This window comes from Helobdella robusta (genome assembly GCF_000326865.2).
Source record: "Helobdella robusta unplaced genomic scaffold HELROscaffold_46, whole genome shotgun sequence".
NCBI classification, from domain to species: domain Eukaryota; kingdom Metazoa; phylum Annelida; class Clitellata; order Rhynchobdellida; family Glossiphoniidae; genus Helobdella; species Helobdella robusta.
This window is the reverse complement of record NW_008705138.1, coordinates 943,373-955,106: the sequence shown is the minus strand read 5'-3', so window position 1 is coordinate 955,106 and position 11,734 is coordinate 943,373. Positions and strand designations below refer to the sequence as shown.

At 31.1% G+C, this 11,734-nt stretch overlaps 1 protein-coding gene across 1 annotated transcript; it reads right to left on the bottom strand.

Annotated features, from left to right (window-relative positions):
- Window positions 1–530: 530 nt before the first annotated feature.
- Window positions 531–995, bottom strand: HELRODRAFT_85448 (hypothetical protein; the record flags this gene model as incomplete). Its single annotated transcript, XM_009026206.1, has 1 exon — window positions 531–995. The coding sequence occupies one exon, from the start codon at window positions 993–995 to the stop codon at window positions 531–533; it is 465 nt and encodes a 154-aa protein (XP_009024454.1).
- Between the last annotated feature and the right edge of the window lie 10,739 nt (window positions 996–11,734).

Genomic DNA, 11,734 nt, shown 5'->3' with positions numbered 1-11,734 from the left:
GGAGTCTATGTTGGGCGACACATGATTCGCCAGGTATAACTTTGACATTTTTGAATGGCCTTCGGTGTTGTTGCTTGACAGCGAATAAATCAATTTGCGTTGCTGATGGTCCTTTTTTGTATTGTTCTAAATACAGCGCTACATAATTATCACAATAATTATCTATGGTACGCCGTATTGTAAAATGTCTATGCATTGGAATAGAAAGCTGTATATAGGGAACGACATACGAAACAAAGAAGTGTGTGTTTACCGAAAGTTACGAAGTGTGGCAAGTACGAGTTGAAATGCGTGTCTTTTATAAATTGAGCTCGTTCGTTTACAAGTGTGCAATTATGAAATAACTCATTTTGTAATTATTAGTTGATAGTTCGGCTTCTTTTATAAATTCGTATTGGACAATTTATCGTTCGAGTTGATTCTTATCGGATATACGAACTCTACGATTGTCGTATGTAAACAACCCCAGCGAATTTGTGAGATGTTCCAACCTCTTTCCAAAATAAGCGTTCGTAAACAAAATCTGTGACTCAGCAAACTCGATGCGGTTGCCATCTACATTCCGTTCTCCTTTGCCAAAACCGCCATGTTGTCAAAACCATCTGGCCATTGAGATCGCCTCCAATCAGGATTGTTTCAGATTTTGGTATTGTTGAGATGGTGTCAGAGAACGCAGCCCATAAGTCATTTTTCATCTCTTCTGATTCGCCTGTCTGTGGTGCGTATGCAGAAAAAATAATCATTGTTTGCTTTTCTAGGCGAAGCTTGATCCACATGAGACGTGAATTAATTATTTTAATATCTAGTACTTCTTGGGCTTGCGGTTCTCTGACATAAATTCCATTGCCATTTTCGGCCGTCTTTTGACCATTCCAGAATAGTTTATATTTTTCTTTGTCTGAGTTGACATGACAAACACCATTCGATTTCCATCGGGTCTCCTGAAGGCAGCAGATGTCAATCCTTTTACGCTCGAGCATTTCTGCGATTTCCATGCTGCGGCCAGTCAGTGATCCAACATTGAGCGTTCCAAGTCTAAATATTATAGAGGGGCTATTCTAAATTTTTCTGCAACATCCCTCCGCTATTGCATACTTCCCAGGGATTTTTGGCACCCCTTGACCACTTAAGGCCTGCTGGGAACTAGGGGCCGTTGTTTTTCTTTGCGATGACATAGGAATAATTTGGGGAAAAGTTTTTACATCCGGACACCCATCCTGACGACAACCACCAGTTATAACATTATAACTGGTGGTTAACCAGTTATAATTAACCAGTAATTAGTTATTACATCAAAACATACGAACATAATAAAAATATGATTGGTTTTGAAATGAAATGAAATGTGCGATTACGTTTTAAAACATTTTGAAAAATTCCTCAATTATAGCATTTGATGTTAATATACGGTAATTTAAAAGTAATTAACATAACATCTTTCATAGTAACATTAGTCAGATGGTTCAGCGATACAATCGTTTTTTTTTACGTTTCAAATGATTTTTTATACAAATCTGATTTTATACAAAATAATTTATGATACAATGCGTCCATCGTTCAGTGATTAATAATATACACTTACATATATGTGTACGATACATGTTTTAAAATTTTTTAAAAATCTCTGTTTCCGCCGAAATTCGGATCATGGCCGAAAGTTCGGTTTAGGCTAAAAATTCCAGTTTTGGTCGGACACCAACTATTATCATTAGATAATAGTGATAAAATAAACTTAAATTAAAGTTTAGCAATATAAGTTTAAATTAAGTCCGTACTGAAATTTGATGTTTGGTCATTTTTTTAAATTTAATCCAAAATTGGACCGGATTTTGTATTTATACCAGATTTTTTGTTTCAAGTTTTTTCAAACTTTGCTGAAATAAATAATACACAATTTGATTGCCTGTGTTGTTATTATTTGTAACTGTGATTTATAACCAATGCAGGCAACGCTTCCAAAAAATGCTCCGAAGCACATTTTTATTGCAAATTGAATTCGGTTGACGATGCTGGCCTTTTGAATTAGTTTTCCTTGTTAATATTATTTACTCATTTAATCTGTGTTGATGTATTTAATTTAATTTTTATTTTACTTGAAAGCTTAATGCGCATATAGAGTTAAGTAGTACTGTGTTAATGTAATTAATTTCATTTATTATGTTATTGACAGATAAGCCTAACTAAGTTTTATGTTAAGCTTAAATAAAAATAATAACAATAAAAGAAACGTACAAATTCGTCTTGATTCCGGTCTTGTTTATTTTTAATTTCGGTCTTACAAGTTTGGGTCTAATTTGCTAAAGTTAAATCTGGTTGAATATACAAAATTTATTTTTTTATTTCATGCGGAAAGTTTTTTTTTTTCCTAATATTTTTTTATTTAATTAATATTTATTTGTTAAAGGTTTTATTTTAAGAAGCATGGAATCTTCACCAGGTAGCTTGATTAGTAAAGATTTGCAATATATATTTATAAAATTGAAAACTTTGAAAGGTAGCAATGTAACAGGATCAAAATTGTCTGCTCTTGCAAATGAATTTATACCAAAGCAGGTTAATCGATTTTTAAATTTATTAAAATTTTCCATAAACACAATCGTTTTAAATTTGTATTAATCTGTGTTTATATATGTCTGTCTGTGTTCATATATATATATATATATTTATTTTAACCTAGATGCGTTTCTTTTATATACATATATATATATATATATTGTGAGTCAACTTGAATCCACAAGTACGTTAGTTTATAAAGGTTGAGAATTTCCGACTTGGACGAAAAGTGTCTAGCCTAAAACGATTTGGGTGTACACAGAAACGGACCTTTGGTCGTGGTGAGAGATGGTGTACTATATATACTCATACTGGCCGACAAGTTGGAAATTCTCGCCCCACAAATATATATATTTAATATATTTAATATATTTAATATATTTAATATATTTAATATATTTAATATATTTAATATATATATATATATATATATATATATATATATATATATATGGCCCAAATTTAAAATCCGGTCTATTTTTGAATTTATTTACCATGAGTGAAGATGCGTTATTGCACTTAACTCGTTGTAACCTAGATGCGTTTCGTCTATATTGGGACCAATAATTTACCAGAGTTAAAACATTGTGCATTTTTTTATACATAATAATTAAATGGTCTGTTTAAATTTAATGTATAAGATTTTGTAAAATAATTAAAATAAAATAGACAAATGGTAATAAAATGAAATTTAAATTAATTAAAATGAACGAAAATCAAAAAAGCAATGCAATATTTAAAACATTATAATACGTGTGTATTGTCTTAGGAACGGTACATAAAAGCGAAATGTGTATTGTGTTTGCATAATAGAAAAGAAATATAATTTTAAACTATTGATGAATTATAATACTATGTGTAATAGTATAAAATTAAATATTAATTAAACAACGTGTCGAGTGACGTGATGACAGTCGTAATAACCACTGCGTTTTAAATGGCTAAAATAAATTTACTGTCAAACGAAATTAAATGTTTCGTTATAGGTTTACCTAATCCAAGGACATCGGTGTCACGTCGCGATATTGTTAAAATAATTGTAAGATGTGGTCAAAGCTATTAAATTGTATATTGAGCAAAGGTTTATGTTTGTTGAAATGAAGGGCTTCTTTAATTTTGAGACAATTAGGTTCAAAATCGAAAATCGGATCGAGTTCCAGTAAGAGGCTGATAATGTACTTGCTTCATACGATCTTTGATATGATATGATGTAAAGTGAGTCGTCTTGAGAGTGTAGTTCTTGTATGACTGGTATAAATGTTTACATCGCAGTGTGGCATAGGACAAAAAAAACGGTATACGAGGTTCGTTTTCCCTAATTTATTTGACTAGACAGAGTGTGGTTGTACTTTTTGACGAGACAAGATGTTCGGTTGGTGTTACATTAGATTGAAGATTTTAGTCGATTGTTTTTGTTGTGGTTTGAATTATTTGATTTGATGATGCAGTTAATTTGCGATTCATCGACCTTATATATATATGTATCCGATTAAGATAATATAGATATATCATTGTTTTAGAAGGAGTTGGAATTTATTGGAGTAATTATTGATTAAAATTGTTTTATTGGAATTAATTCAGTACGAAATATAGTTAGCTCTGGGGAAATTTTGAGGGCTCGGTAAAACGTCATTTTTATAGCGTTCTGGGCAGTCAGAAAAATTGTTTAGCCTGACCAGAATTCTGATGTTTAACATAAACCTTCCACAATGTTTTTTTTTGGGTTGCGGTTAAGGTCGCCTGCTGCTGTTTCGCAGTGCGTGGAGTGACCGGGTAATTAATATGCAAATAAAAAAATATTATTGTATTAATCTCCTTTTTATTTTTATTATTTTCCTTTCATCAACTACTTCTAGTTTTACTTTTTTTTATATCAAACAGTACATTGCAGAAGATGCCTGTTTATACCTCTCACAAACCTTAGATTATCTACATACTGATCCAGAAGAGCTGAATTGCGTTTTAACTGATTTGCTGGCTCAATTTATGATTTACTTAGATGATAGTGTCACTTTAGAAATTTTAATTGATACGTTAATTAAAAAGGTTAGAATTTTTTTTACTCATAAATTGATTTTTTTTTATTATGGTCACACGCTAAATTTTGAGTAGAATCAAGCTTTTAAGCTGAAATTCAGTTTGAAAAAACAAATTTCAATCAAATATTTGATAGCAAAAAATTTTCTTTCCGTTATATAAACTGTGAAAAAGAAAATCTTAATTCCTGAAATTATTGCTTAGAAAAACATGCAAATATTGTTTTTTTTCAGTTTTTACTTTTGATGCGACTAAACAACTAAAAAAAATAATTTATATCCTTACAAATCGCAATTAAACGTTCAATTTCTTTTTAGAAATTATTCAAGATGGAACATAATTGACATTATTAGATTTTAGAACTTAAAAATCATATAAATATTAAATAAAATTATTAATATTATATTTTTCCCCATATTTTTCAGAAACATCAACAACAATCACAATGTATGCAAATATAAAACAACGCATCACACTGATAGGCGAGGATCACTTTGCAATAAAATCCGGTCATGCACTTCACCGTCGCGCCGTAGCATAAATATTACATTTAAAAATCTTGTTTTTAACGTGAAATTTTCCAATTTAATGTATTATTAAAATATAAATTTATGAGTAAAAATTTATTGCTTCTTAGAACTTCCTATAATTTTTCTTTTTTTGAATTTCTTGTATCTTTTAAGTCTTCTTCTCTATCTTTTTTATATCGTCCTCCTTTTTTACTCGCTTGCTGAATCTCTACTTTTTTCTATTCCTTTCGATATCTCTGGCGACATCAACTTACTCTTCAATAATTTATCTTGTTTTTATACTCGTTGATTTAATGAATTTTGTTTCTTTTAACTTAACTCAATATTGTTCTTTTACTACTTATACTTCTGGTAACAATTCCTTATTTTCTGATGTTGATGATTTTTTTCTATATTAAAATATTGTTACAGACGTGAAGGCGAGATAAAAATTAGTAATTATAAATTAAAATGAAGCGCTTGATAATTTAATTAAAAGGCGGAGCCAATGAAAACGGTTGTAAAAGTCATGTGAAGCGCTTATTAGCAAAAAGGCGTGAACGGTTGGAAGTCACGTGACGCGGCATCACCCACTATATAAGTCGAGACTCGAACAAGAACACGGAGAGAGAATAGAGAGAGAAGTGCACGAAATAACAAGGAACGACGAGAATTACGAAGAAGTCAGAAGAAGTCCTATTATCGCAGAGATATTTTGTGTTTGCACTGCAAAAAAATTAGCGATAACGCCCAAGGAAAAGTTTGTCACGAAAAATTCTACGAGTGAATTACGATAATCTTCCAAAAAGTGGAAACTTAGGACTTATGGTCAAGAAACATCTGACGAGAAGAGCTTAATTATTGACGATTAGTTTTATCCTATGATTTATCTGTTGATTAGTTATTGTGTTGTATTCTAACGATTTTAACGATTGAACGAACGAGGCAATTGCCAGCTCTGTTTTTTTTCTAATAAAGTCATCTAAAATAAGTCTTTTTAGGAATCAAGAATCCACGTAAAGGGAAATAACCATACCCTACAAGTTCGGTTATAACAATATCTTTATTACTTAAATTCTTGATAACATTATTTCTTTTAAATCTTCTCGTAAGGCTCCTTGGTTAAACTATGCTAAGAAAAGTGTTAGAAGACTGGAGAAAGCCTATTGGTTAAACCTATCTAATTCTCTTTATTCTATCTATTAATCTGAATTATTTGATTATTAATATATGATATTCTCCAGGCACTCTACTTTTTTAAGAAATTCTTTAATATCTGCTTCAACATCTAAAAATAAGTGGTATGTTTAATCTAAACTTCTTCATAAGAAGTTTCATGACTTTTTCGTAAAAAAAAATTAATTTTTTAAGAACATCTAATTCTAATTTTTCTCCTCAAAATTTACTTAAACTTACTACTACTGAATCTTTTTTCTGTATTTACTCCTTTAAATCTTCTAGAAATTATTAACTCTATGTCATGTACAACTTGCAAAATTGCAAAAATCGTTCGATCGATCGACCGACCAATTGATTGATTTATTGATTTTTGAATAGTAATAAATTTTAAATTATTTGCTTTAGTGCATCCAAATCGATAATTTTCAATATTTGGGGTCTCAGTGTTCCGTTTATTTATGTAATACGGTGATTAAATCCAATTTAGAGAAGACCTTTCATACAATATTTTTAAATAAGTAAGTGTTTTATTTTTATTTAAAAAAGTAACCCAAACAAAAAATTAGAACTTTTTTTTACGAAGGTGTAACATGATGTTTAAAGAATACGTTAACGCTAGTTGTACTAAACCATTTCGAACAAATTTCACACTTTTTATAGCTGAATTAACAATGTTTTTAAAGGTAAGATTTCAAGCATATTTTTAAAATGATTTTTTGTTATTTGTTGTAAAACATTTGCTTCCAGATGCCGGATGGAAAACACTATCAAATCCTAATCAAAGCAACAATTGATTTGTTAGAAACATTGTTAGAATTGATTAGTGATGATACTTTTAAATGTTTACAGCAAGTTATAAAAGTCTGCTAAGCTTCATTATTTACTTGTTAGTAAAATATTAACCTTTATTTTTAATTTCAGATGACTGGTTTCACTTTGCAAGATGAAGAACCAGAACTTTACAGTAAATTTATGCTAAAAGTTAAGCATTATATTGAATCTGGAAAATTGAATCAGTAAACTTTTTTTTATTTTAAATGTACGGAGTTTTACATTTTTCTTTTCTTTTACAGAAAACATAAAGACATTTTGATGGGAATTATTTCAAGAAAAAAAATTGATGGGTTGAGTTCTGATGAACTAGTTAATTTTGTTTATTTATATTTGACTTTTACTGTTTTTCTATTTTGATCTAATCATATTATTGCAGTCAATTTTAGATATATTTTTTTTTTGTATTTACACATATTAATAAAAGTTAGAATTTCAGGTACCAACGTATGCGCAACAGTTTATACAGTAAAATGCTAAAGCAACAGATGCTTTAAATAGGTATAAACTAGCTTTAAATAGGTATAGGTATTTAATATTAAGATGGAAAAGCACTGTTGTCAATGTTACCGTAAAGCAAATATTGTAGAAATGGTTCCGTATTATTCATGTCAAGACAGAGGTTGGCCTATCCGACACCTCTAGCGGAAAGTATAAGCTATTCGTGCTGTATTAAAGCGTTCCGTACGCTATTACACAAGCATGTTATTAACCCAAAAATACGAATGTTTATTTAAACATGTCTATTAGGGTAAGTCGTTCCAAAACTTTTTTTAAACTATTGACTAAGATAGGAATAAAAAGTTGCTCTAGCATATATACGTTTGGAATAAAATTAAAAAAAATTTTGTTTAACTTAGAAAAATGACTTAAATTTGCCATTAAAATAAGCTCATATAGTATATAATAGTATTTCTGTTTAATGCCAATTGTTTGATTAATATTAAAATCAAGATTAACATTTTGTTTATTTTGTTAAATCGTTTCCAAATTATTTTTTTGCAAAAAAAAATAAAAGGTTAATCTTGGTTTTAAACAATTGGCATAGAATAGAAATAACAACAAATTTTGGCTGCAAGTTCTCTTATCTTTTCTCTGTCATCCAGCAGCATTGCTGTTAGAATATTTTCTTGGTGACCGAAAAAAGGATTTCTTTGAATACATTCATTTATTATCTGGAGTTCATTTTTAAAAAGAAACGCAAAAATTGAATCAAGCGCCACAGGAGCATACTACCCATATAACGCTGAGGCTGTTTTTTCATAAAAAAAAAACTATAGTGGAGCATAAACTAAGCAATGTGAGTTCTTTAGAAGGTGACGCGGTTGAAACATACAAACGAGGAATTTTTTTTGCTGCTGTAAGCCAACGCGAATAGATTAAAGGACCGGGTTCTTTTTTAGTTAGTTCTTCTGATACTTTTTAAATTTCTATTGTTTTAACTAGGTTGAAAATACTGCTAATTTTTGCTAACATCCATATTTGTGATATCTTGTAGAAATGTCGGCAAATTATTCTGCCGTTTTTCAAATTCAAATATTTTATAGATAACTTGTTAGAAACTGTTTCATCAAAAGAACCAATAAACATTTTTCTTTCATTTTTTTGATCAGACCGGAATTCTCTTTCAAGACCTGGAATTTTTGACTTTTTTGGACAGTTGCAATTGTTAAAATCAATACAATGACATGCTGCTATGTCAAATATACTCAGACCTTCCTGCTCAACCTTTTGCTTGAGTAACCACCGACATAACTGAAATGCAATATACCTGCATCTTTTGTCTCACCTTTCTTTTTCAACAGACTTCTTAAATTTTGGTGAAGAGATTCTATTTTTTGCTTCACTCTTTGTATTTTAACTGTTGGAATGCTTGCTTTTATCCATACATTATTTACATTGTCAGCAACTTCACAAACTATGTCTGTCGCTTGATTTCTCAATTTTAGGATGTTTTGTGTGAATAAAAGCGTAATGTTGTATTACTTCCTGAATAGTTGGCAGTTAACGGGAAGTTAACTGGCATTCAATACCATAAGCTGGATAAGTAACTTTTGCTCGAGTAACCACCGGCATAACTGAAATGCAATTATTATATATTAATATTAACAGTAATAACATTTTTTCTCTTGTAAATACTAATTGCAGTGGTAGTAACCTGAAATTAAGAACAAAATGATAAACCAATAACAGTATTATGTAAAACAATTATTTATAATTACAATTATTAAAGCCAGAACTCTTTGTTTTTAAATTTCTTTTAACACGTTTTAAATCAATCACGTAAATTTATTTAAAAAAAACCGTTCTATTTCATTTTATGAGCAAGCGCATCAACCAATTTGAACATGCTTCACAGCCACCAGAAATTGAAGCCCAGTTATTCATAATTTTAGTAATTGCAGTTGTTTATAACTATTTCCAAATTTATTATTAATTATTAGAGAATCTCGATAACTATGTTTATTATTTCGAACGAATTAAAAAATTAATATTGCCGTGAACGAGAAAATTTATGTCGTTGACATAAATTAATTTTCTTTATTTTAATCCCTAAAATAAGAAGCGTCGTAGTAATTCGCAGTATTTTTATAATTCCTAACAATGACTAATAATAAAAATAATCATTACTGTAATCATTAATTATAACTTTAAGTTGAAATTAATTGTTCTACTAATTATGTACATTGAATAAAAAGCACAATGTAAGCTAAAATGCCAATCCTGCTTCATCTGGGGGCAAAGGAAGATGAGTCTTGATTTTGAAAAAAAATCATACTGGATCCATGCCATAGCATTTTTTTATCACTATTCACAGTCATTTTTTTTCTGAGACCTACCCTAATGTCTACATAATAATTGTCAAACAAAATTATAATTTTTATATTCATTAAAAAAAATTCATATTACATATGAATCTAATATTATTTTGTATATACCTATTTTACCAACGTCCTAAATATCTCGCTACCGGAAGATTTTAGTTCCTCTTCAAACTGTATGTGTTCTTAGCGACATTATCACTCTTGCTAATATATTTGTGATGGTTATAACATTGTCCCTTCTTTCAGTTTTGCTCGTCCCGACAAAGGTCGTTGCAACGTCCGCATAGAATGGAGCCAGTCTGTCCAAATGAACAATCCTCATTCTCGCTCGCGGCTTCCAATGTTTTTGAATTCGGTAGACAACGTCGTTCAATCGGGTTATGATCTTCCCAATCTCTGAAACTTTGGAGACTATTTTTTTTTCCGATGAGTGTTATACAGCCATACCATATCGATGGCGTTAAAAATCCAGCGGTGTTTCCATTTTGATCGTATTGGGTCTAGGTTGTTTCACTATTCTTTTTCAATTTCAGGCGCGAGTATTGGTGGATGCTGTTTAACCACTAACGGAGATTGTCCATGTCCACATAATCTGTTATTGATTGTGGGGCCTCAGAGGGTACGCCATATCTTATTAAACTTCCAAAAAGGATCTTTGAGGAAGTCTCCAGTAGTTGTGTGGAGAGCACTTCGATATGTCATGAGGAACAGTAGTATTTGTCGATCCCAGTCTTTTTGGTCTTCGTCAACTATTTTGGCCAAAAATGGCCAAGGTAGTTGACGAATTAGTGTTCAATTAGTGCTTGGTTGAAACGTTCCACCATCCCATCTGACTGAGGGTGGAGAGGAGTTGTTATTGTAGTAATTGACAGCTCATCAAACAGTTGTGACTCGAAGTTTCGACTTTTATCTGAATGCAGCTCCATGGGAACACCATATCGACCGATCCAGTCCATTACAATCTCTTCAGCGACGGTACAAGCCTCCTGATTTGGATTGGATACACTTCCGGCCATCTGCTCGCTCCAACCAGAATGTAACGGTTTTCATCATATGATTCAGGACAGTCTGGCAATGTCGATAGCAATTCTTTCGAAAGGCTTACCGACATTATAAATTTGCATTTTTTTTTGTAACCTCCTTTTGGGACCTTTCACTGCTGCGCACGTACTACTTTTTCGATACCAACTTTCCACATCATCTTGAGCGTTAACCTAGTAAAATCTGTCAAGCGTCTTATTTACTCTAAGATGTCCTCCTGATGAGTCCTGATGAATTCTTTAAAAATTTCTGCGATTTTATTCTTAGTTACCACAATTCTCGACATGTTGGTTGAACGACTTTCCTAAAACAATTATATCGTCTAAGTAGACAAGACATGTTTTCCATGTGAAGCCTCGTTATTACGTTACGCATTCCGTTAGTCGTTCAAACATAGCTGGAGCATTGCACAGTCCAAACTGCATTACAGCGAATTGCCACAAGCCTGATCTGATTGAAAATGCTATTTATTCACGGTCAACTTGCCAATATCCGCAAGTCTAGCGTGAAGAACCAGTGTGAACCGGACAGCGTGTCTATGATGTCATCTATTCTCGGTAGTGGATAACTATCTTTTTTTGTCATTTCATTAAGCTTTTGTAGTTAACACAAAAGCGGGTGCTGCCATCTTTTTTTTCATTACTAGGACAACTGGCGAGGTCAAAGGACTAGTTGACGGTTCGATGACACTTTGGTTCAGCATCTCGTTTACCCTTTCTTGTTTTGCTATTGGAAAACTGCGTGGTACATGTCTGATTA